This window comes from Phoca vitulina, unplaced genomic scaffold (genome assembly GCF_004348235.1).
Source record: "Phoca vitulina isolate PV1807 unplaced genomic scaffold, GSC_HSeal_1.0 scaffold89, whole genome shotgun sequence".
Lineage (NCBI taxonomy): Eukaryota > Metazoa > Chordata > Mammalia > Carnivora > Phocidae > Phoca > Phoca vitulina.
The window spans coordinates 2,481,956-2,506,889 of NW_022589792.1; the positions used below are offsets into that span (position 1 = coordinate 2,481,956).

Genomic DNA, 24,934 nt, shown 5'->3' on the forward strand with positions numbered 1-24,934 from the left:
TGTAAGGGTTGCAGAGATAAACTTCTAGAACAGAGTTTAATAAACAGCAGCTAACATTAGTATCTTGTGGCAAAGCCACAATGTAAACAAAATGTACATTCCTGCAGGATCAGATTTGAAGATTATTTATGAGAAAAATCTCAAAAGATTCACTGGTAAGCACACGCGCACACACACATGCACACATACACACTGAAAAGAAACAAAAGCAACACACAATATGCAGGACGATTTTTTTTTTTTATGGTGCAGGGTCTGTATAACTTCTGAAAATAAGCAAAATCAAACTTGTTAAAGTAAAATATGTAGTAGCAAAAGTTTAAAAACACATGAGAAAGAGAAAACACCACATTCAGGAGGGAGCAATCTCAGTGAGGTGCTGGCAAAAGGAACTAGGACAAGCCCATAGGGTCTTCAAACCACTAGTCACAGATCTAAGATGCAGAAGATCCAAAACAAATATAGTCCGTGTTCAGATTTGATCCAACTGGGGATGGATTCCTAAGTGCTTGTTGTGTTAGTTTATGCTATATACACTTAACCTTCCCCACCCACCTTCCCTTTTCTGTGACTTTACCCCTCCCTCCATTTCTGTACTTATCTATGTCCCCAGCGTACTCCCTTTCCCCCAGGTCCGCTCCCAAGGGCAGGGACCTGAGTCAGCTTTGCCCACTGCTGAGTCTTCGGCTTGCATGCTGCTGGCACTCAGGAGGTGCACATTTGTTGCAAGAATGAGTATTTTTCTGTATGACTGAATTATTTAATTTGACATACAGAAAAAAAATCGACCGAGTAGCCCTTGGGAGATTGGTGCCCCCACACCCAGGGCCTAGAGAAGCCCACAGCCTCAGCTGCCGACTGTGCTGGCTATAATGGTGACCTCATGGTTCTAGAAGAACTGTTTACGTTTCCAAAAGTGCGCTGACCCTGAAGACATGGGGTGAGCAACATGGAGACTGAGAGTTGCTTTAAAATATTTTCACAGAAATAGAGATCCCACTCACGTTCAACGTGGGTTCATAAAGCTCTATCCTACTCATCTTCCTCCTCTGAGCTCCCGTGAAATTCTCAGGAGACCATTTTTTAAAAAAAGAGCGGCTTTTCAGGGAGAGGATGGATGAGTGGGTGGGAGCACAAAGGACTTTTAGGGCATCGAAAATACTGTGATACCAGAACAACGGACACACATCATTACACGTTTGTCCAAACCCAGAGAATGTCCAACACAGAGCGTGAACCACAACGTAAACCATGAAGTGGAGGCGATTAGGATGTGTCTATATAGTTCATTCATTGTAAGAAATGCACCCCTCTGGTGGGGATGTTGATGGTGGGGAGGCTGTACACGTGTGGGGGCAGAGGGTATATGAGAAATTTCTATACCTTCCACTCAATTTTGCTGTGAACCAGAAATTGCTCTTTTTTTTTAAAAGGGGGAAGGGGGCAGCTTTAAAGAAACGCTTAAAAAAAAAAAACTTGTTTTATTAAAGCTGTCCCCCCGCGCTGTCACCCCACCATGCCTGGCTCCCAGGGGGAATTGTGGCACCTGCCTTGGCCTTCCCCTCCCATATGCCCCTTCCCCAGGGATGGGGACTTCTGTTCATCTAGAGGAGAGCCTGGCACCACCAGGTGATCAGTAAATGCTTGATGGAGCTAGTCTTCCCCAAGGGGTTGGTTCAGGCAAGCCAGGAGCTCCCGAGGATCCAGGACCCCTAACCCACCACTCCTCACACCCAGGGCTCTAGCACTCCTCCATCCCTAAGGAAAGGCACCATATGAGGACAACTGCCCACTTTATTAGCCAGCAGCTGGCCTGCAGGGCTCCCTAGGGCCCACCTTCATAGATTGAACCTGCTACTTGCTACCCTGCCCCTGGGACCTTGGGGCAGGTACGGAAGAGATACGAGGGGTGGGGGTGAGGGGGATGGCCTCACAGAGGCCTTATAAATACAAGGGGGTCACTGGCAGGGATGCTAGAGGGCTGGACAGCTGGGGCTCAGGGAAGGCAGGCTATCCAGGGTGGTCCATGTCACGCGGCGCCCTGTGTCTGTGGGGGCCCCGGTTCGGCGTCCAGGCGGCACAGGGGACCATCATACACCATCTGCAGGTTCACCTTGTGGCCCACCAGCTCCCGGATGTTGTTGATGCCGTATTTGATCATTGTTGGGCTTGGTGGGGCGGGGGGAGGAAAACAGTTTTAACACTCTGTCAGGTCGCGCTCTCCTCTGATCAGGCCCTCTCTGATGGTTCCCACCTCCTTAAAAGCCCAGGTTGTTCCCGGGGCTCACAAGGTCCTGAGTGATCTGTCCTGTCACTTCCCCACCCTCATCTCCTCTCACTCTACCTACTCCCCCTCTCCAGCCACATTGGCCTCCTCCATGTTCTCCAAACACATCACACACATGCTTGCCTCTGGTCTTTGCACTGGGTGTTCCCGCTGCCTGGAACACCCTTCCGCAGATGTGCCCCCAGCTTACCCGTGATTTCACCCGCCTCCGGTCTTTGCTCGGGTACTACCTCCTCCTTGAAGCCTTCCCTGACAACCCTGTCTCCTTAGCCCTCCCTACTGTGTTCTCTCTATAGCACTTGCTGGCTGCAGACACACTCTGAACTTCATTTGTTCAATTTACTTATTTGTCTTGCTAATTGCCATCTTTCTCACTGCACTACGAGCCCAGCATCGCAGAGGCAGGGATGTGTGCTGTCCTACTCCTAGCACAGGACCGAGCATATAGCAGACGCTCACTAAAAGGCTTGTCGAATGAAGAACAGACAGATGGGGCTGAAGGTCTGCAGGCCCCCATGCCCAGCAAGTCACCTGTGTGACAGCCAGACACCCTAAGTGGCTTTGGCACTCACCGCTCCAGGGAGAGGCCCCAAGCAATGACTGACACGTTTTCGGGGAGCCCCATGGGCAGCAGCATCTCAGGGCGGAAAAGCCCAGAATTCCCGACTTCCACCCACTTCTTCAGGCCTATAGGGGTGGGAAAAGGATAGGGCAGGTTGTGTGGATGACACTGGGTCTGGCAGTGATCTTGGGAGTGGGCTTGGCAGTGACAGGGACCCAGGCTTAGCTGTGGGCAGCCTGAGACATCCCTCCCCGTCCCAGTGCCAGGTTCCACCCTGACCTTGGTGGTAGCTGAACACCTCCATGCTGGGCTCCGTGTAGGGGTTGTAGGCCGGCTTGAAGCGCAGCTGGGTGATACCTGGGCAGGGGAGGCGAGTGAGCAGAGGGGTGGAGGATAAGCCTGGAGGCATGGCATCCTCCCACGGCTCCGCTAGCACCTCCCACCGCAGCCTGCCTGCCTACCCAGCTTGGTGAAGAACTCCCGCAGGATGCCCATGAGGTGGCCTAGGGTGAGGCCATGGTCAGCCACCACGCCCTCAATCTGGTGAAACTCGGCCAGGTGTGTGGCGTCTAGGGTCTCGTTTCGGAACACGCGATCAATGGAGAAGTACTTGGCTGGTGTGAAGGGCTTCTGGGGGTGACAGGCGGGCCAGGCCCGGGAGGAGGTCAGAAGGTCAGTAGGACAGCCCCCTGCCTCCCCCACTGCCTGGGCTGAGCTGCACCTTCTGGGCCAAGCGGTAGAGGGCACGGGCGCTGGCCGACGTGGTGTGCGTGCGCAGCAGGTTTTTCCGGGCCTCCTCCAGCTTCCACGTGTACTTGTACCTTCAGGAGAACAAATAGGAAGTCCACGCTGTGGCCTTCAGACCCCCCAACCTTCTCCCCCCGCTTACACCGCAAAGTCCTGGTCCTGCCTCACCCCTGTGAGCCGTAGCCACCCTGAGAGTGGGTCCGCTTGACCCGATGGACGTAGTCCATTGGGAGCTGCAGGGCCTCAGCTGGATCTGGGCAAAACAGAGCATCATCTGGTCAGTCAAGGAGCATTTCTCAAACAGCCACTGCACTGAGGACAGCAACATGTGCAGCTCCCATCCTTGCCACCCACAGCAGCCGGGGGCGCCCAGGAACACCCAAGTCAGTCACATCCTCCCTCTGCCCAGAACCCTACATCTCCCTGGGTGTGGGGGCGGGAGGTGGAGACAAAGCTCTCTTTGGGGGCGCCTGGGTGCCTCAGTTGTTAAGCATCTGCCTTCGGCTCAGGTCATGATCCAAGGTCCTAGGATGGAGCACTGCATCGGGCTCCCTGCTCCGCGGGAAGCCTGCTTCTCCCTCTCCCTCTCCCCCTGCTTGTGTTCCCTCTCTCGCTGTCTGTCAAATAAATAAAAATTAAAAAAAAAAAAAAAGCTCTCTTTGGCCACCCTGTCCTGTCACTGCCCATTCCTAGTTGTTCACTCCCTCCAGTCACAGGGCCTCCCAGCTATCTGTGAGCATACCAGGCACATTACAGCCTCAGGGCCTTTGCACAGGCCTTTCCCTCCTGTAACTTTCCTTCCCATATATGGTTCTCTCTCTTACCTCCTTTGGCCTTTACGTAAACAAAGACTTGATTTTAAGTTGACAGCCTCTTCCCCTTTCACGCCAGTTTCCACTGTGTCTACTGCCATCTTGCATTACTGCATTTGCATACAACTCAGGATTTAATAAATATCTATCCCACCAGACACAGGTCTCACCAGGGCAAGGACTTCATGTTTCATTCAGGGCTGTAACCCAGATGTTTAACAAAGACCTTGGTACACAGGAGGGGCTTAGCAACCATTTGTTGCGTGAATGTGTGAATTCTTAAGATCCCTTTCCAGAAACATTAATTTTGGTGCATCTGAAAAGCTTGACACCAAATCCCAGCTCCACCACGTTTAACCTGTGTGACCCAGGGCAAGTGATGTTCCTTCCCTGAGCCCCAGTTTCCTCCTTTGTAAAAGAGAGCGAACAGTGCTACTTCCTACATAGTCGGCAGGGGAATTAGAACAGAGACTGGTGTATGGTGAGAACTTAGTAAGTTTTGGATGCCATGACAATGGTAACAATGCCATTGTTGTTCCTGGCCAGGCCAGGTAACCGGCAACCCCTGGTCTCCCCTGCCTCGGGGCGGGGGCGGTGGGTGTTAGATAATAACAACCATTGTGAAAAGTCATTCAATTTCAGACAGTACTAAACACAGTAAATGAAAGGAAAAATCAGAAACCACGCTTGAAGACTAGAGATGAGGGACTTTTAGAATTCAGGGGGGTAAGGGCATGTCAAGGTGGCCTCTGTGAGGTGACCTGTCGGCAGAGGTTTGACGATCTGGGAGGAGCCAGCCTTGAAGATCTGGGAGAGGATGGTTCTTGGCAGAGAACTGCCCGGCAGCACAGGCACGGGCCATGAAGTGGGCAGGAGGGGACATGGGAGGAGGTCACAGAGGTCGCCGGGACCGGCTCACACCGACCCGGCTGGCCACGCCGAGGATGGGGTTTATTCTGTAAACTGAGTAGGACACTCCAAAAAGTTCTGGATGGTGCGGCCAGTTCCACCCACCTCGGAGGAAGAAGGTGTCATGTTGGTCACGTGCCGGGTGCTGCTGGGGCTGGAAAAGTGCATCAAAGTTCCAGAAGGAGCTCTCAATGAAGTTGTCAGTCGGCATCTCTGTGAACCTGGAGGGAGATGCGGCCTGACTGCCCTGCCTGTGCCCAGTGGCTGGGCCAGCCCCACCCCCGGCCCCGTGCTCACCCCATCTCCAGGAAGATCTGCCGGAACTGCGTGCGGACCTTGAGCAGAGGATGCAGGTGGCCGCTGTCTGGGAGGACGCCATGGGCCAAGAAGTTGTACGGCTTGAAGGGCCGGTCCCGCCAGGAGCCACTGTTGGGGGATGCAAGGTACGTGGGCCTGGTGAGGGCTGTCCTTCCTCCTCGACCTGCCCCATTCCTGGGGTCACCCCCTACCTGGAGATCATCTCTGGGCTCAGCTCTGTCTCCTGCTTGGAGATGCTGGTGCTGAAGGCACTGCCTTTGCTCACCCAGTAGGTCTTCAGGGTCCTGCGGCCAGAGAGGAAGAGGGGACGCCACTGTCACCTCCTTTAAGAGGCTTCCCTATTTCCCAGCTGATGCTGACCCCAACACCAGCCACCAACTCACTCTGCTTTATTTTCCTCCTGACATTCATCATCACCTGAAATCCTCTTATTTAGCCCACACTCACATCCCTCTGTCGCTCACTTACTCGTTTAACAAATACTTAATGAGAATCTACTATGTGCCAGGGTCTACTCAAGGTACTAAGCATACAACTGAGCAAGAATAATAGGTAGACTCTTAAGGATTTATTCCATGCCGGCAAGCTCTATTCCACTGAAATCATCCCACTACCTTGTGAAAAAGAGGCCATTTTACAAATGAGGAAACTGAGGCCCAGAAAGATCAGGCGACTTGGCCAAGGTCACACAACTAGTAAGTGCCAGAGCCAGGACCTGGACTGGGCAGCCCTCCTCCAGCCTGTGTCCTCATAACCGTTATGCCACTCGGTATCTGCTCAAAGGGTACATCAGCCCTGTGAGAGAAGAGCCCTAGGCCTGTCCAGGTCCCGCCATTCAGTAAATTTCAGACACTGAAATCAGAGCTGTAAAGGAAATAAACACGGCACTGGTATGGAGAGTAGAAGCGAGCAGCTTTTGTGGAACTCAAAGGGAGAGGGGGGTGTCAGGATGGCCTCTTTAAGGTGACACACAGGCAGAGGTTTGATGCCCAAGCCTGGCTTAAGGGAAGACCATTCTCGGCAGAAGTCACGGCATAAGCGAAGGCCCTGAGGTGGCATGAGCCTGGCACGAGCTCTTGACAACCACGTGGTAAAGCAGAGCTGGGAGGACACTGACAGCACTGTGGCCCAGTCTGGGCGGGGTGACTCCGTCCCCCCAATCCCTAGGATCAAGTGGGTGATATGGGACGGAAAGGGAGGGCACCCACTCACACTTCAGTCAGCAGCTTCCTCTTCCTGAGCTCACTCCTTTCCTTCTCACCCAGCTTCTCAGCCTGCCCACCCTGGACCAGCTGGAGCCGCCGCTGCACCTCATCCTCCACGCTGTCCACCTGCCGTGATGACGGGTGTGAGAGGCTACTGAGAGGGCCGGGGGCCCCCCTGCTCGCCTGCCACCCCCGCCTGCAGGGACTCACCACTCGGAACACCCGGGGCCCATCGGCTGCACTCTTGTCCACACGGATCCACTTGTTGGACATGGCCTTGCTGAAGCCCACCTTGCCGCTGGGCAGTCGCTGGGGGAGCGAGGCCACAGTGAGCGGAGCATGAGGGCCCCTTCGCCCCATCGCTTCCCTAGGCCTCGCCCCTAGGACCTTACCATGAGCTCGCTCTGGGCCAGGCCCTCCTGGGGGATGCTGCGAAACACCCGGGCCTCATGGCTGCCCTCCCGGGCCATCTCCTCACCCTCAGCAGTAAGCTCCCAGCGCTTGGTGGAGCGCAGCTCAGCCTCAATGATCTGCAGGGAAATGGGGGAGGGAAGACCCGCAGAGACAGGGTTCAGAGCCAAGCACGCCCTCACCACAGCACTTGGGTTGCACAGCGCCTGAAGCCAGCTTTATTTATTTATTTTTTTAAAGATTATTTATTTATTTATTTGACAGAAAGAGACACAGTGAGAGAGGGAACACAAGCAGGGGGAGTGGGAGAGGGAGAGGAAGGCCTCCCGCAGAGTGGGGAGCCCGATGCAGAGCTCGATCCAGGACCCTGGGACCATGACCCGAGCTGAAGGCAGACATTTAACGACTGAGCCACTCAGGTGTCCCTGAAGCCGGCTTTACATCTGAGCTGCACCACTTCCCAGCTGAGTGAGTACCCCTCGCCAAGCTTCAGTTTCCCTTCTGTGACACAAGGATAATGACAGAGACGGCTCACATCTCCCAGGGTGAAGTAAAGTACTAAGAATGGTACCTAGCAGAAAATTAGTTCCTTCTATTGCTTTTGAACCTGAGAAAGATTTTTAGGGCCCCAAGTGAACTGATTTGTCTCCACATTTAACGTGTTTGCATCTCAGTGCCCAGCGTGTCAGCAAAGGGCCTCCAGGTCCCCAATACACACAAGGATCCAAGGCTCCATGATGAGGATGGGTTCAGGTCGTGCACAGAGGAGCAAGGTTGGGTGGGGCCCACAGGACTTAGCTCCCTCTCCACTCTAATCCCCAGCTCTGCTCCTCACTCCCTGTGTGAACTCGGCAAAGTTGCTTAACTTCCCTGAACAAGTTTTCTTATCAGCAAGAGAAAGGTGTGATGGGCTCTACCCCAAGAAGTTTTCTTGAGTAATTACTGAATTAACATATGGAAAGGACATAGACTGTTACGTTACCATCACTGTGTTAGGCCGAGCCACAATAAATAGCCACTATTTAACATTCTGTGACCAACACAAGTCAATTTCACATCAACCAAGGTACTGACACTCACACCCAAGGCCCTCTCTGCCCTGATGACCTCAGGCTCTGCAGCCTGAACGCTTAATTTCAAATCCACGTTTGCCTGTTCCTTCTAGTGACACTGATCAAGTTACTGACCAGTGCTCAGAAGGTGTCCAGTCTGCAAAACGGAGATATCAGTGCTACCATCCCGGGGTAATGACAAGGACTAGATGATGAATAAAGCCAAGACCAAAGTGGGGCACAGAACATGAGCTTGATGAATATGCAGCCCAGTTATGTTTTCTGATTTGTAGCCCCAAGGATCCAGCCTCCTGGGTGGCCCACAGGCCTCTCCGAATCTTCCTCCTATGACTCTATCACCTTTTATTTGTCCAAGTCAAAAAGGCTGGGCTTCATCCCTGCTCTCCCGCCTTGCCATGAAATCTCCTTTCATTCCCTCTCCTGAATCCTCTCTCCATTCCACCTGCCTCCCTACAACCAGACACCAGGCCCTCTAGCTTGGGGATGTGCCAACCTCTGCCTTCCTCCCCTCACCGCCAGTCCTGCCCCTGCCAATCCTTTCCCAAAGTGATGCAGACAGGACACACATCTGACTGCCTCCAGCTCCTGCCATGGCTCTCCAGTACCCCCGTGAGATAAAGACCTACAAGGCCTTGCAAATTTTGGCTCTACTAATGCCTTTCTACACCTGTTTCCCGTTCCTGCCATTGTTCCCTGGAGCTTTCCTCCTCAGCGCAGAGGCCCGACTCAGCCGTCACCTCTTCCAGGACGTTCTCCTTGACTCCCAAGCCTGGGCCAGCTGTCACCTCTGGGTTCCCTGTACTTCCTCTATCGCTCTGAGAGTCACCTGAGTATCTCCCTCATTAGACCGCAACCTCCTTCTTGAGGGCAGCGACCGGGTCTCCCTTGTCCACCATCGTGCCCTCCCTGATGCCTACCATGTCTCAATGGACATTCACTGAGCGCAGAACGTCAGTGCTTCTGGGCTCTCACTTGCTGCCGACTCCCTGCCTGTGCACCCCAGGCTGGACTCCCGAAGGGTTCTTCAGCAGGCAGGGCCTTCGGACAAGGGGACTTCAGGTGCAAAAGCAAGGAGGCCCGGCATCACGGAGCCGACTCACCTCGCCCAGCGCTTGCAGGCTCTTCACCGCGCCCACAACGGCCTGGTGGTCCACGCCCAGCTTAGCTGCCAAGTCCGCGCTGTCCAGGCCGCCATCGGCCGCCTCTAGCTGCCGGAGCAGCACGTCCGCCACCGGGCCGTCCGCCATGGCTGCTGCCAGCGTGCTCGGCGTGTCCCGCCGGGGCCTGAACAACCGGAACCGGAACCGGCGCCGGGAGAGTGTCGCCATCTTGAGTGTGGCGGTCCTGTGGCGAGGCTCAGGATGACGCCATCTTCAGTGTGGCGATTGAAACTTACAGGGTGGGAGAGAGTCAGTGCCCGCCTCCGCCCTAGTTAGACTAGTTGTGTCTGGTTGACCAGAGACGCCAAATGGAAGACCCCAAGGACAGAATCGCAGCGCTGTTTTAACTTTCATCTAGCCCCACTTCCAGCAAGCAGGCGATGTGACCTTGGACTTCCCTATCTCTGAGCCTAGGAGCCCTCTGCCCTTGTGGGATTCGCTCTTGGCCTGCAGGAGGGCTGTAGGTGGTGGGCTCCAGAGATAGTCATTCCGCTAATACCAATGACTTTTACGTTTTTAAAGGGAGGCTAGGTAGGGACCATCCCTATTTATAAAGGGGAGAGGGGCTCACCTAATAATATAGTCAAGATAGCAGCTAACCTGTATGGACATCTCGTGTCCTCTGCCCAGTACTAAGTGCTTTGGGTGTGTTACTTCATTTTCTCCAAAACTTTGATGTAAATATTAATATAATCCCCCTTTCACGGTTGTGAAAATGGAAGCTCAGAGGGTGATATGACTTCCCCATGGTTCTACAAGCAGTTGGTAGAGATGGTGTCAGAAACTATAAACACTTCAGATCCCACTCCAATCCCTGCATGCTCTGAGAAGATCAATGTGAGGGCAATAATGGAGACCCTAATCAGTACTGGCCTGTAGAAATATAATGCAAGACACAAATCTGATTTTAAATTTTCTAGTGGCAATGTTAAAAACAAAATGGATGAAATTAATTTGAAGAATCTACCAAACCTAATATGTCCAAATTATCATTTCAATATTATAAAATTACTAATGGAATATTTTATGTTCTTTTTTCATAGTAAGTCTCCAAAATCTGATGCGTATTTTACACTTATGACACATCTCAGTTGGGACCAGCTACATTTCAAATGGTCAATAGTCACATGTGGCCAGTGGAGATTAGACAGTGCAAGTAGATTCTAATCCCATTTATGCCACTCAGCCAAGTCGTTTAATCTTTCTGTGCCTGTTTCCTTGCCTGGATAGAGATGATATAAGCCCAGGTCATTGTGAGATTTAAGTGAAATACTGCCCACACACATACGCATACTCGCTAATACTAAATTGAGTGTGGACCATGTGACAAGCACTATCGTAAGCAGAACACCTTTACTCATTTAACCATCACAATTATGTGAGCCTGAAAAGTGGGGTCACTAAGATCACCCGATCCTGACCCTACAGTGAGGTCCTTATAAAAATTCAGTATGTGGATCTCCAAGTCCCTTCTTAGCTTCAAAACACTTCCCTTGTCTTAGTTTATTTAATTCCTCCAAGAGTCTTTCCTTCTTTCTGTCACACAGCAAGTAGGTTTTATTTTATTTTATTTTATTTTTTTTAAAGATTTTATTCATTTATTCGACAGAGAGAGACACAGAGAAAGAGGGGACACAAGCAGGGGGAGTGGGAGAGGGAGAAGCAGGCTTCCCGCTGAGCAAGGAGCCCGATGTGGGGCTCGATCCCAGGGCCCTGGGATCATGACCTGAGCTGAAGGCAGACGCTTAACGACTGAGCCACCCAGGCGCCCCAGCAAGTAGGTTTTAAGCCTCTTTTGTGCCAGGTGCTACAAGAGACACTGGCGGATGGTGAAGTGAGTAAAACAGTCACAGTGTCTACCCTCAAGCAGGAAGCACCAAGCTCATGTGTGCGTGACATTATGGTGGAAGGGAGGGAAGTTGGGAGGGTCAGTGGCAGGCCAGGAGTGATCACCCTAAATTGGGGCTCCTCATGAGGGAGTGCAGGTTGGGTGATACTGGATATGTCTGGGGCAGAACCCCAACTTCTCCAAGACTCCCCATTCCTCCTTTTTCTGAGTCCCCACCACTATCAGGGAAGCACCCCTTCCCCTACTCTTTTGCCAGGATTCCCCCTTTCCCGAGTTCACCTCCATGTTACAGGTCCATGGCCTGTTTGCTTAGAATTTGGGAAACCCCCCAGACCTGCTTCCTGCTTCCTGCAGCTGAGGGGGGGGGGGGGGGCAGGGAGATGGTGTCAGTCACTGTCAGTCACGTGCCTCTGGCTTCAGAAGACTCTAGACTCAGGGGTCCTGCCCATCTCCCTTGGACTTTATCTTCCCCACCATCTGTCTCGTTTTTTTCTTCTCCAACGGAACCCCCCTCCTCTCCTCTTCAGCCGTTTAGTTGCAAAAGCCAGGCCGTTTGTGGGAGACCACAGGCAGCGACCCCTTTACCGGCTGAGGGGGGTTTAAAGGAGAGGCTGCAGTTAGAGGAACAACCCTACCAGACTCTAGGAGCCACAACCAATAGTCACATCTTCTAGCCTTCTAGGCTTCCTACTCTCTGTCCCAGGACAACCCCAACAGCTTTGAAAGCGGTTCTGTAGGGCGGCACCTAGCCACGGTTGCTCCTCCTAGCCTCTCAGGGGCTCCTGTGACTTCAGAGGCTAAGTGACTTGCCCCAGTCACACAGCAGCAGTCTGACAGGCTGTCAGGGAACTAGGGACCACTAAAGGCCAGAGAGGAGAGAGCGAGCACTTTACTCGCTAGCCTGCAAGGCTGTGGCACTGGGGTGACGTGAAGATCCAGGGCCCCAGCCCCTGAGCTCTGGTGCCCTTTGCCCCATCCTGGCCTGGGGCGGGGGAGAGCGAGAGCGAGCGCGTCGGAGTGGGGGCTCCCCAGTTGCAGAGTAGAAAGTGGTTAGGAAAACCTTGCCCATACCTCCCGGCAGAGGGATGAAAGAGGGCGAGCTCGGGCAGGGTCCAGGCCCTGCGCGGGGATACCGGCACTCGCGCGCGTTCTTTAAACGCCCAGACCAGGAGCTAAGCGCGCGGGCTAGGGCGGGGTTGGGTCGAGGTCTGGTCACATGACCTGGGCAGAGTGGCTCGAGGCCCCCACCGCACCGGTGGGCGGCCCCCACAACGCGTGGTCGACCTTCATTGGCCAGTTGTGTGGCCAATAGAAATCGGCCATCTGGGAACCCTGCGTTCCGAGGCACAGCCTAACCTGCTCAGACCACAAGGGTCCAATGGAAAGTCAGGGCCGTGGCCGCAGGCCAATGATAAGGTGCAGAGGGCGGGACAAGAGGCCGGGCCAGGTTGGTTTGAGAGGCGGTAGGGTATAAAAGGGCGCGGCCGGCGGCAGCGTCTGTCCCTACTGCAGAGCCGCCGCCGTAGGAGAGGTTTAAAGGGCCCGCGCGCCGCCGCCCCCTCGGCCCGCCATGCTGCTACCCGTGCCGCTGCTGCTCGGCCTCCTCGGCCTGGCCGCTGCCGAACCCGCCATCTACTTCAAGGAGCAGTTTCTGGACGGAGGTAAGGCGTGGTCCCGTCTCGAGGCCGTCCCAACGACGAGGGCGGCCCCTCAGCCTAGATCTGCGTTGTCCCCCTGTAATTACTGCTTAGAGGACCAATACGATGGCCTCCGGGGACGAGAGCCGCAGGCGAGCCTCCCTTCCATGTCCCTGGGGAGCGTCGAGGGTGCAGCGGACTCCTGCGGCGGGAGTTAGGATTCGCTGGAGGAGCCCTTAAGCCATCGAAGGTGTCAAACTAGAGGATGGGGTGGGGTCAGTCAAGGGGTATCTGTTTCCCAGTCCTCAGCAATTTGAGGCCACTGGCAGATAATTCGGTGGGGAGAGATCCGTACGGCCGCACTGACCTGCCCCTTTGATCCTCTAGACGGATGGACCGACCGCTGGATCGAATCCAAACACAAGTCAGATTTTGGTAAATTTGTCCTCAGTTCCGGCAAGTTCTACGGTGACCAGGAGAAGGATAAAGGTAAGGGCCTGAGGCGGGTGGGTGTTCGGATTCAGGAGGACTTCCTGGAGGAAGCCCTGTACACACACAGCCTGGGTATCCCCACGAGCAGGGCAGGGGGGAGGAAGGGGCAGTCCTCTGTGTCTCCAATGCTTAGGAGCCCCGGAGGTTGGGGCTGAGCCATGACCTCACTGTGGTCTCCTGCTAGGGCTGCAGACAAGCCAGGATGCCCGCTTTTACGCTTTGTCGGCCAGATTTGAGCCCTTCAGCAACAAGGGCCAGACACTGGTGGTGCAGTTCACTGTGAAACACGAGCAGAACATCGACTGTGGGGGTGGCTACGTGAAGCTCTTTCCAGATGGTCTGGACCAGACCGACATGCATGGAGACTCTGAATACAACATCATGTTCGGTGAGGGGCCCCGCCCTGGTGCTGACCTTTGATTCGTTAGAGGGAGACTGAAATCTCAGGGGTTCTTTAAAACCCCCGACAGGTAGTTTTGAGAACACAAAAAGTACTTATGTAGTTAAGGCTTGTCTTTGCAAGGGAGGCTGAGAACGTTGCATTGTTATTGTTGGTCTGAAACTGTTAGTTTATGGGATTTTCTGTAGCTATTTCCTGATATTACCAGTGAGGGCATTAAATTCTAGAGCCGGTTTTTGTTTTTTTGCTTTTTTTTTTTCCTTTTTAAAAGGCTCCACCTTTAGCTCCTTAGAACCAATCGGGGTCTGATTCCTGTCCTGTGACCCTTTACAGACTTGAATTTAAGAACCAAGTCTTCCTTTGTAAAGGGGAGCTTTGCAATGGCAGGCAGCTTCTTGCTCTAACTGAACCTGCTTTTCACCTAGGCCCCGATATCTGTGGCCCTGGCACCAAGAAGGTTCACGTCATCTTCAACTACAAGGGCAAGAACGTGCTGATCAACAAGGACATTCGTTGCAAGGTGTGACTGGGGGTGGTGACAAATGGCTGATAGGGGAGTCTCAGAGACCAGCCTGGTGGGTGGGGCCACTCATCTCCCACCCTCTTCAGGATGATGAATTCACGCACCTGTATACCCTGATTGTCCGGCCGGATAACACCTATGAGGTGAAGATTGACAACAGCCAGGTGGAATCAGGCTCCTTGGAGGATGATTGGGACTTCCTCCCTCCCAAGAAGATAAAGGATCCTGATGCTTCGAAGCCTGAAGACTGGGATGAGCGGGCCAAGATTGATGACCCCACAGACTCTAAGCCTGAGGTTGGTGCTTGGGCAGAGGCTCCCCACATGGAGGGTGCAGAGGACAACTGGGTTGCCTGACCTTTTTGTGTACCCTCAGGACTGGGACAAGCCCGAGCACATCCCTGACCCCGATGCCAAAAAGCCAGAGGACTGGGATGAAGAGATGGATGGAGAGTGGGAACCACCTGTGATTCAGAACCCTGAGTACAAGGTGAGCCTGGGGCTCTGAGCAGGGTGGGGGGTGCACAGTGGGGAGCACACTGACCTCCACTCAACTACTGGTTCCCTTCCCCTTCTGCAGGGCGAGTGGAAGCCCCGGCAGATCGACAACCCAGATTACAAGGGCACTTGGATCCACCCAGAGATTGACAACCCTGAGTACTCCCCTGATAGCAACATCTATGCCTATGAAAACTTTGCTGTTCTGGGCTTAGATCTCTGGCAGGTGAGACATAGAGGGGATTTCTGGAGTACTTCAAATGTTCAGGGTCATCCAGGAGGAGAAAGGGGTAGTAGCATTCAACCCCAGGCAGATCTGAGCCCAAACTGGTGCTTTTCCTGAAGAATTTCCTGGTCTGTGTTCATGGAGTTCTCCCAGCACCCACTTTGAGGTTTTGCTTATTATGTGCCAGATACCTTTCTAATAAGTTCCTTTATGCAAACAAACGTATTTAACTGCTCTTAACAGCTAGAAGTTGGTTAGATAACCTTGTTAGAAAATTAGTTTTAGGGATACTTGTTTGACTCAGTTGGTAGAGCATGCAAATTTTGATCTCACAGGCATGAGTTCAAGCCCCACATTGGGAGTAGAGCCTACTGGAAAAAAAAATGTAACTACTAGAAAAAATTAAAAAAAAAATTCCATTTCGGAGGAACCAAATTTTAGTTTTATTCACTGATAAACATTTTCTGCCTAGAATGGTGCCTGGCATGTAGTGGGTACTAGGAAAATATTTGAAGAGACTGAGAGAGACCCTATTTTACAGATGAAGAAATCGAAGGGCATTGTGTAGTTGTCATGGGAACATGGGGAGGGGGGGCTTGTCCAAGGCCAGGGACATCTGATGTCCACTCTGACCACCTCTCCATCCATCCTCCTGCCCTCCAGGTCAAGTCTGGTACCATCTTTGACAACTTCCTCATCACCAACGATGAGGCATATGCAGAGGAGTTTGGAAACGAGACCTGGGGTGTCACAAAGGTGGGACCAGGGTCTGGTCCTGGGCTTGGTGGGTAGGCAGGTGTGGTGGGTGGGGGCCAGTCCCTGAGGTGTGTGGTCTGTGTGCAGGCGGCCGAAAAGCAGATGAAGGACAAGCAGGACGAGGAGCAGAGGCTAAAGGAGGAGGAGGAGGACAAGAAGCGCAAGGAAGAGGAGGAGGCAGACAAGGACGATGAGGAAGACAAGGACGAAGATGAGGAGGACGAGGATGACAAGGAGGAAGAGGAAGAGGAAGATGCTGCCGCTGGCCAGGCCAAGGATGAGCTGTAGGGGCCATGCCGCTGCCTCTAGGGCTGGACTGAGGCCTGAGCGCTCCCGCCGCAGAGCCGGCTGCGCCAAATAATGTCTCTATGAGACTGGAGAACTTTTCATTTTTTTTCCAGGCGGGTTCTGATTTGGGGTGGATTTTGGTTTTGTTTCCTCCCCTCCTTTTTTTTTTTTTTTTCTAAACTGGTGTTTTGTCTTTGATTCTCCTTTAGTCCTTATTCCTGACCTCCTCTTTCTTGATTGACATCTTTGCCTTCCTCTGTCCCTTTCTCTCCCCAGATCCCTTAGTTCCCCTCCAACCTGAGGGGGCAGGGGAGTGTGGAAGAGAAGCCCCAGGCCCAAGATTCCATCTGCTTTCCTTCCTGGATCCCAGAGGGGGGCCGGAGAAGAGGGTGGCATCCCCAGCCCCCAGCACTGAGGAAGAAGAGGGCTCCTAGGGCCTGAGCTCTGACCCCCACCCACCACCTCCCTTTTTCCCCTGCTCCCAGGACTGGGCCACTTCTGGGTGGGGCAGTGGGTTCCAGCTTGGCTCACACTGAGAATGTAAGAACTACAAACAAAATTTCTATTAAATTAAGTTTTGTGTCTTCCTCCTGTGTCTCCTTCTGGGGGAGGTGACTCTCGAGTAAGGCTCATTTTCGAGCAGCTAAAGTGTTGGTTGAATGTCTCATATGGTTCCAGGGCCTGTTGTTTACCCCCACAACCTCAAACCAGTGAGAGAAGAGTGATTGTTCTAAGTGCCATTACAAATACTCTTTATATTAACTCATTGAGTCTTTGCACCAAACTGGTGAGTTTTGTTTCTAGTTCCTGTTCAGTTTGATGAGGAGGTTGAGCTCCTGAATTTAAGGAGTAGGGCAGGGCTCTGAACCCACACCGTGGCACCATTTCATGCCATCCATTTTACACTCAACCATAGATACCTCTTAACTGTTAATGAGCAAGACTACATAGAACGATTGGACCATTTTAAACGTTTCCTTTCCATTTTTTTTTTTAAGATTTTATTTGACAGACCGCGAGGGAGGGTACATAAGCGGGGAATGTGAGAGGGAGAAGCAGGCCTCCCGCCGAGCAGGGAGCCTCATGCGGGGCTTGATCCCAGAACTCCGGGATCATGACCCAAGCTAAAGGCAGACATTTAACGACTGAGCCACCCAGGCGCCCCTAAACTTTTTTTAATACTAGTCCGTATTAGAAGCTATTCCTTCTATAATAACATAGGTACAGAGATGGTAAATAGCACTGTTGGTGGTCTTTGAATTCTTAGAGGGAAAGAGATGATAGACCAACAAGGTCTAGGCCCCCTGAGGCTTAGCCCATCTCTTGGGGTCCATGAGGCTGCCCCTGAAGTTCAGTAGGTGGTCTGGAGCTCATATCCCTTGTTGCAGGAGAGAGGCAAGAAGCCCTCAACAGCCTGGCCTGTGGTGGAAACGTCTAGGCTCTGCCTGCGCTGAAGGGAAACAACAGGACCTGGTTACAGTTGGGCAATGGGTGAGGTGTCAGGTAACTCCCTGGTTCTGGGCTTGAGTTGAGTGCTTGAATGGAAACTAAAGAGCAGGTTTGGAGGCAGGTAATGGTCAGTTCAGGATGGGAGGACCACCACCCAGTAACTGGGAGATACTCTCAGCCTTGCCTCCATCCAGTCCCCCAAAGCACCATCTTCATCTTTGGCCAACTAAACCTTCAATTCCTTGTTTGGTGGATGGGCCTTCATGCTTCCCACCTGTGTCCTGTGGCCCAGTTCCACCCCTCTGGGTAGCCTCCAATTGAATTGGTGCATCCAGGGAAAGTTTATGGAGAGAATTCTGTATTCAATGTAGGGAGGCCTTGAAAGGTGACCGTTTCCTTAAATACTTCTGGGGTCAGACTGGGGATAGTGGGGTGAACAAAGTGGTTGGGGAAGGAGCAGCAGAGAGGTGGGACACCCAGGAGCTACTACTATACCTTCATTCCAGAAATCCAGGTCTCCCTCAGGAATGAATGAGGTCCCAAGTTGGCCCCCTAGCCCTCCTTCCACGGCCAAATGTGGTTTTTAGAATTTTCATTTTTTAAATTAATTGTTGGTGATCTTTTGAGTATCTTTTCCAGTCCTGAGTAAGGGTTCCTATGAGAGTGGCCACACCAGAACAAAACTCATTTGGTAAACAAAAAAAATGAAACCAAAAAATACAAATATCTACAAGTACATGAAAAATTTTGTTCAATGTAATCAACAGAAACTCTTAAGGGCATGAAAGGGGGCATGTCGGAGCCATTTTGTGGCCGTACGACGTCACCGCTAACGGGCATGGCGTCACTCAGGAAGCCACGTGATGTGTATGCGTGTTGAAGGAGAAGCTGCCTCCGGGCGACTAGTTTAGTCTGCGCATGCCTGGCCAAAGGCCTCCCTCTTGCGCATGCCCACCAAGGCTAAGGTGGCGCGCGCAGGTCACGTGCCTGGTGGTCGGCGCGCGCACCGCCTGCCCCGGAAGCGGTCGCCTCGCGGCGCGGCTGGGCGCTAAGATGGCGGCGGCGTGAGTTGCATGTTGTGTGAGGATCCCGGGGCCGCCGCGTCGCTCCGGCCCCGCCATGGCCGTCACCATCACGCTCAAAACGCTGCAGCAGCAGACCTTCAAAATCCGCATGGAGCCTGACGAGACGGTGGGAGCTGGACCGGAGCCCAGGGGTGGGAACGACGGGTGCCGGGGGGGGGGGGGGGGGGGGGGGGGGGGAGGACGGGATTCCGACAGGAGGGGCGGGAAGGACGGCGCGGGCAGGGCTCTGCCCACCCCTTCCAGCCTGCCTGACTTTCCCGAACCTCCGTTCGGTTCTCGGCTCAGCCGCCGGCGACTCGTGCTGATGGCGCTTATGGGCCGGTCTCCGGACGAGGCCCCACCCCCGGGGCACCCATCAGGCCCCAGCTCCAGTGTCTGCGCCCTCGCGGGTCGGGGGAGCCGCAGGTTCAGATTCCCGGCCGGGCCACGCTCTCCGGGACGGGGACTCCGGAGTTCCCAGCTTTGTAGGCGTCTCCTCAGGACGTTGGTGGCCGAATTTGGGAGTAGTGACCAGGAGATGCCGAGTGGTGACGGCAGTGACGGCGGTGATAATAAACGACCTGAGTTTCAGTGGTCTGTGTTTGTTGGCGGTTTGTTCTTTACCAGATGCTGAGCGATTGTTATCTTACTAAAGATGCAAAACAGACTTATCACTTGAGCATTCTTGATTCTTGTACTCCATTTTACAGATGTGGAAATTTAGGAATTAGGGAACTTTGGTACAGTCACAGAAAGCAAGTAATGGCAGAACGGGGATTCAAATTTGGTTTTGCCTCATGTGAGAACGCATAGTCTAAACATTGCGCTGCATTTTTAGCTGAAAAGAGGCTTATGACCTAACAGACATATTGAATGTCTATGTGTTTGGCACTCTTTGCACAACTATCTCATGAAGGAGACACTGAACTCTTTATGTGTTGTAGAAAAGGAAGCACTCTTATTTTTCGATCAGCCCAAATATTTGAATTTGGGCAAACTACTTAATCTCTCTATATCTCTGTTTTCTCAAATATAAAACAGGGCTATTGATAATCTACTTTATGCAGTGGTGAGACTTTAAAAGTGATATGTATACACTTAGGTTAGTATTGTCCGTATAAGATGCCTTTGGCAAAAACCAAGCACTGTCAGCAGTGTGGAATGAAAAATCTTATCTCCCTTTTTTATTTTATTTTATTTTATTTTATTTTTTTAGATTGTATTTATTTGAGAGAGAATGAGAGACAGAGAGCATGAGAGGGAGGAGGGTCAGAGGGAGAAGCAGACTCCCTGCTGAGCAGGGAGCCTGATGCGGGACTCGATCCCGGGACTCCAGGATCATGACCTGAGCTGAAGGCAGTCGCTTAACCAACTGAGCCACCCAGGCGCCCCTTATCTCCCTTTTATTTTGTTTAATTTTTCATCATATTTTAATTATCTGAAGTTATATTCGTTTTCTCTTTTCCTTTCATTACTGTTACCTCCGCGGAAGCAGGGACTTGTGTTGAGTTTTGTCCCTTGTTAGGTTATATGCTCAGTAGCTAGAGTAGCACCTGGCGTGAAGCGTTCAGTAAACACTCTGTTGAATGGTGGGATGAGCAAACAAATTCGAATCTGGCATGGTTGATTATGAAGCTTAACTTCTCTGCCATTGAGGCTTGTAGCCCCCCCCGCCCCAAAAAAAGAATCTTGCGGTTTGCAATGAGTGTTTCTCTCCTTCCAGGTGAAGGTGCTAAAGGAAAAGATAGAAGCTGAGAAGGGTCGTGATGCCTTCCCCGTGGCTGGACAGAAACTTATTTATGCTGGCAAGATCCTGAGTGATGACGTGCCCATCAGGGACTATCGCATTGATGAGAAGAACTTTGTGGTCGTTATGGTGACCAAGGTGGGTGAAGGGTGCTGGTTGGGAGGATGGGTGAATTAGCTGGGGAGCTGACAAAGAGCCAGTGTGCCCGGGAGAGATTAGCTGTGAATAGGGCGGGGCTGAGATGGGGTGTTGGGGCTAGATAGGGGTATTGATGCCTGCTCCTTTTTCTGGGTGTCACAGGCCAAAACTAGCCCAGGCACCTCAGTACCCCCAGAAGCCTCACCCACTGCTGCCCCGGAGTCCTCCACATCCTTTCCTCCGGCCCCTGCCTCAGGCATGTCCCATCCCCCACCTACTGCCAGAGAGGACAAGAGCCCATCGGAGGAATCAGTCCCCACGACATCCCCGGAGTCCGTGTCAGGGTAAGGCCAGGGAGCAGAAGCCCCAGCTTGGGCCCTGTTCTCCCAGCACCTTCCAACACATAACGTGTTTCTGCATACTTGGGGGAGGGCAAGCCGCCAGAAGCCAGGGTCCGATTTCTCTCTCTTGAATTTGCAGCTCTGTTCCCTCTTCAGGTAGCAGCGGGCGAGAGGAAGACGCGGCATCCACGCTAGGTGGGTGGGTGGTCCCCAGGGCAGAAGCAGTTGGGTGCCCCAGCCAGCAGCTGGGCCTTGTGTGGGTGTGGGAGGGCCTGGGAGCTACCCTTCCCCCACCTTGGTGACCCAGGCCTTGCTGCTCCCTCCACAGTGACTGGTTCTGAGTATGAGACGATGCTGACAGAGATCATGTCCATGGGATATGAGCGGGAGCGGGTCGTGGCCGCCCTGAGAGCCAGCTACAACAACCCCCACCGAGCCGTGGAGTATCTACTCACGGTGAGGTGGGGCTGCTCCCTCCTGGGGAGGCCTCAAGGGAGTACATGGGCTTACGTGCCCTGATGGGTGGTCAGGGAGGCAAAACCTGCCCTCAGGAGCCTTTGGGTTGTGGTTCCAGCCAGGAAAGCCTTCCTGGAGGAGCCTGGGGTGGGTCTGTGGAGGGCAGGGCCGAGGCCTCACCCGTCTTCTGCCAGGGCTGAGCATGCAGAAGGGAGGCAGCGGGCAGTCTGTGCATTAGAACTAAATAGGACCCCTGACAGGGAATTCCTGGGAGCCCCGAGCCAGAACATAGTTCTGTCCAGGAGAGCCAGGTGTCGGAGCAGCCAGCCACAGAAGGAGGTGAGTGGATTGGGAGATGTGCATGTGGGGTGTCTGCTGTCAAAGTGTTGGGACTCCCCCACTCCAAGCTTCTGGGAGTCCAGCATGGTGTCTGAATACACACCTTTCTCCTGCCAGCAGGAGAGAACCCCCTGGAGTTCCTGCGGGACCAGCCCCAGTTCCAGAACATGCGGCAGGTGATTCAGCAGAACCCGGCACTGTTGCCTGCCCTGCTCCAGCAGCTGGGCCAAGAGAATCCTCAGCTTTTGCAGGTGCGGCCCTGGGGATGAAGGGAGCCAGGGCCCCAGAAAGCTAGCCTGGCCCAGTGTGGTATGTGGGAGTCCCTTTGTATTTGGAAAGCAGGGCTAATGACAACTCCCTGCTGCTCTGTACAGTGTAATGCTCTGCCTGGTTTCTTGTCATTTTCTCAAACACCTCGTGAGGTGTGGGTGGTGTTGTCATTGTCCCACAGAGGAAGATGCCAGAGGTCTGGAGCAGTCTTGGCAGCTGGTGGTGTGTGTGTCTACCTCCAGCCTCTGGGTCCTTTGCTCTACCTTCTGGGTCTTTTGGCTCTGGCTTGGCCTCACGTACAGTTAGTGCATCCTCAGTGTCCACGGGGTTGCATGGCACCACCCAGGACCAGTGTGTCCCAGTTGGCTCTGGGACCACGGTGCTCAGCAAGGCTCCATCCTGCCCTTGAAGGTTCCTGTGCAGAGGGGCAGTGGCTCCTGGGTGTGACAGGGTTTTCTGGATCCTCTGTAAAGGCCTGCCTCTCCTGGTTTAGGGCCTGGCGTCCACTGCTGCTGCACATCTCAGTCTCTTGTGCTGCGTCCTGCTTACCTTCTCTGGTGTTACAGGGCTCAGGCTGCACACCTTCGCTCTTCTTCTCTGTTTAGCGTTCCCTCTGTATCACCTTGAGTGATGATGTTCCCCCCCAGATTGATGTAACCAACCTGAACCTCCAAATGCCACGCTTATCCATGGCTGACTTGACACAAGCATGAAAGTGCTTTGTAGGTGTCTTAAGACTTCAGAGCAGATCCTCCTCAGCCCTCCCCATCCCTGCAAAGACCAGCCTGGGGTTGCTTGAGCCTCAGGCCCTGTGCACCTGCTGGGGTCGTCCATCACCTGTCTTGCCAGAACATCTCACTCAGCCCAGCCCTGCACTCAACCCCTGTGGCTGCCACCTCAACTCCCACCCAGTTCCCTGGCAGCCACCCCCCAGGCCTTGGCCTCTGCACAGCCCCCACGGTCCATTCTCCACCAGGAGCCAGGTTCCTGAGAAAGCACTTTTTGAGGTGAAGTTAAAGTCAGACGTACGTAAAAGTAGAGTTGTAGAGAGTTGTAGAACCCCAGATGTGCAACACCCAGATAAATTAGTCTTTTTAAAATGTACACCGGATCGCGTCTTGCTCTATTTAACCATCACTGCGGTGTCTTTTCATACTAGAAGGCAATAGAAGAAAGCAGGTCTGGTCTTTGCCTTCCTCTCTTTGTTTTGTCCCCCTTCTGTTGTTTACTTTGTTCCTGCCACATGGATCTTCTGTTTTCTGGGATTTGTCAGGTGCATTTTTATCTCCAGGCCTTTGCACTTACTGTTCTACCTGGAGGGAACTTCCCTTCCCATCCTGCAGATCACAGGCCCCTCTTTCCTGGCCTGCAGGATTTTTTCTAGTCCAGTGTTTGCCTTACTGTATGCGAGGCCCACTATTTCTATTGTAAATAATTACCCATTTATTTGTTTTGTTTTTTTTTTAATTTTTTATTGTTACGTTAATCCCCATACATTACATCATTAGTTTTAGATATAGTGTTCCATGATTCATTGTTTGTGCATAACACCCAGTGCTCCATGCACAACGTGCCCTCCTCAATACCCATCACCAGGCTAACCCATCCTCCCACCCCCCTCCCTTCTAGAACTCTCAGTTTGTTTTTCAGAGTCCATCGTCTCTCATGGTTCTTCTCCCCTACCCATTTATTTGTTTATAGCCTGTCGCCCTGCCCTGGAACATCAGCTCCACCAGGACAGGGCCTGTATCCACTATTGTGTTGCTGTTTGGCCAGAATGGGCACCCTCTAAATATGTGCTGAGGGAATGAAAAAGCAGGGCTGTGATAGGGACCTGGTGGGGGCGGGGTGGGTGGGCATCAAGGGCTGTGGGTCACAGTCCCTTCCTGTCTCCCACAGCAAATTAGTCGGCACCAGGAGCAGTTCATCCAGATGCTCAATGAGCCCCCCGGGGAGCTGGCAGACATCTCTGATGTGGAGGGTGAGGTGGGCGCCATAGGTGAGGAGGCTCCGCAGATGAACTACATCCAGGTGACACCACAGGAGAAAGAAGCTATAGAGAGGGTAAGAAGCCTGGCTGAGGGGAGACCTCCCTGGTGGGCAGGGCCCTAAGGCCCTGCTGATACCCATCCATCTTCCTGCAGTTGAAAGCCCTGGGCTTCCCAGAGAGCTTGGTGATCCAGGCCTACTTCGCTTGTGAAAAAAACGAGAACTTGGCTGCCAACTTCCTTCTGAGTCAGAACTTTGATGATGAGTGATGCAGGGAGGCCAGGCCGCCCCCCAACCTCCCCACCCCCCAACTCCACAAAAGTTTTATAAAAGAAAAAAATATATATATATTCATGTTTATTTAAGAAGTGGAAAAAAATCAAAAACCTTAAAAAAAAAACCACCCCGATTTCCCACCCTCCTCAAGTGGCCCCCATTCCCATCTTGGCCTGAGAAGACCTAGGCCAGACAGCTGTCCCCCATCCCCCGCCCCAGCCCTGCCTGCTCTAAGAAACTGGCAGGACTGGAGGCGACAGATGGGCCCCTCTTGGCCTCTGTCCCAGCTCCCTGCAGCCAGATGGAGAGGCGGCTGCTTGCTTCCCCCTCCCCCGAAGAGCCCCTGAGACCTCCCCGCGCCTTCTTCCAGGGTGAGGGGAAGCTGGAGCCCCAAACCTTGATCCTCCATTAGAGTGCCCCAACCTTTCCATCTGGGGTAAGCACTCAGAGGCTCAAGGACCCCCTCCTCCCCAGTCTGGCCTGCATCCGTTCGCCGGAGAGGAGGCCTGGTTTCTCCTGCCTGGGGAGGGGGTAACACCAGAGCTGCTCTGGAGGTCAAGGCTCCCCCCCCCCCCCCCCAAGGACAGAACCGTGTCTCTGATAAAGGTTTTGAAGTGAATAAAGTTTTAAAAGCCAGTCCTGTGGTGTGTGCCTACTGGGGCTTCCTGCTCCAGCTCGTCTGGGTCTGGGGGCTAGTTGGGCACAGGTGACAT

General features: G+C 53.2%; 3 protein-coding genes across 4 annotated transcripts; 2 read left to right on the top strand and 1 right to left on the bottom strand.

Annotated features, from left to right (window-relative positions):
* Nucleotides 1-1,776: 1,776 nt before the first annotated feature.
* Nucleotides 1,777-9,605, bottom strand: FARSA (phenylalanyl-tRNA synthetase subunit alpha). The gene is made up of 13 exons (XM_032396113.1): nucleotides 9,425-9,605; nucleotides 7,233-7,370; nucleotides 7,051-7,149; nucleotides 6,848-6,966; nucleotides 5,827-5,919; nucleotides 5,615-5,743; nucleotides 5,423-5,538; nucleotides 3,765-3,849; nucleotides 3,571-3,670; nucleotides 3,311-3,479; nucleotides 3,129-3,206; nucleotides 2,860-2,974; nucleotides 1,777-2,168 (listed from the first exon to the last, which is right to left on the bottom strand). Exons 1-13 carry the CDS (start codon nucleotides 9,569-9,571, stop codon nucleotides 2,030-2,032), a joined length of 1,527 nt encoding a protein of 508 aa, XP_032252004.1. The 5' UTR covers nucleotides 9,572-9,605; the 3' UTR covers nucleotides 1,777-2,029.
* A 3,225-nt stretch (nucleotides 9,606-12,830) lies between these two features.
* Nucleotides 12,831-16,739, top strand: CALR (calreticulin). Its single transcript, XM_032396140.1, has 9 exons — nucleotides 12,831-12,994; nucleotides 13,358-13,459; nucleotides 13,647-13,850; nucleotides 14,288-14,382; nucleotides 14,472-14,681; nucleotides 14,761-14,874; nucleotides 14,965-15,108; nucleotides 15,772-15,864; nucleotides 15,952-16,739. The coding sequence occupies exons 1-9, from the start codon at nucleotides 12,904-12,906 to the stop codon at nucleotides 16,150-16,152; spliced, it is 1,254 nt and encodes a 417-aa protein (XP_032252031.1). The 5' UTR covers nucleotides 12,831-12,903; the 3' UTR covers nucleotides 16,153-16,739.
* Nucleotides 16,740-18,601: 1,862 nt separating this feature from the next.
* Nucleotides 18,602-24,857, top strand: RAD23A (RAD23 homolog A, nucleotide excision repair protein). 2 transcript variants are annotated; one of them, XM_032396107.1, is made up of 9 exons: nucleotides 18,602-18,792; nucleotides 20,389-20,550; nucleotides 20,713-20,894; nucleotides 21,031-21,086; nucleotides 21,220-21,347; nucleotides 21,608-21,686; nucleotides 21,804-21,937; nucleotides 23,856-24,020; nucleotides 24,101-24,857. In XM_032396107.1, exons 1-9 carry the CDS (start codon nucleotides 18,721-18,723, stop codon nucleotides 24,212-24,214), a joined length of 1,092 nt encoding a protein of 363 aa, XP_032251998.1. In that variant the 5' UTR covers nucleotides 18,602-18,720; the 3' UTR covers nucleotides 24,215-24,857. The 2 variants fall into 2 exon arrangements, with proteins under 2 accessions (XP_032251998.1, XP_032251999.1); XM_032396108.1 differs by having other exon boundaries at nucleotides 18,603-18,792; nucleotides 21,807-21,937.
* Nucleotides 24,858-24,934: the final 77 nt, after the last annotated feature.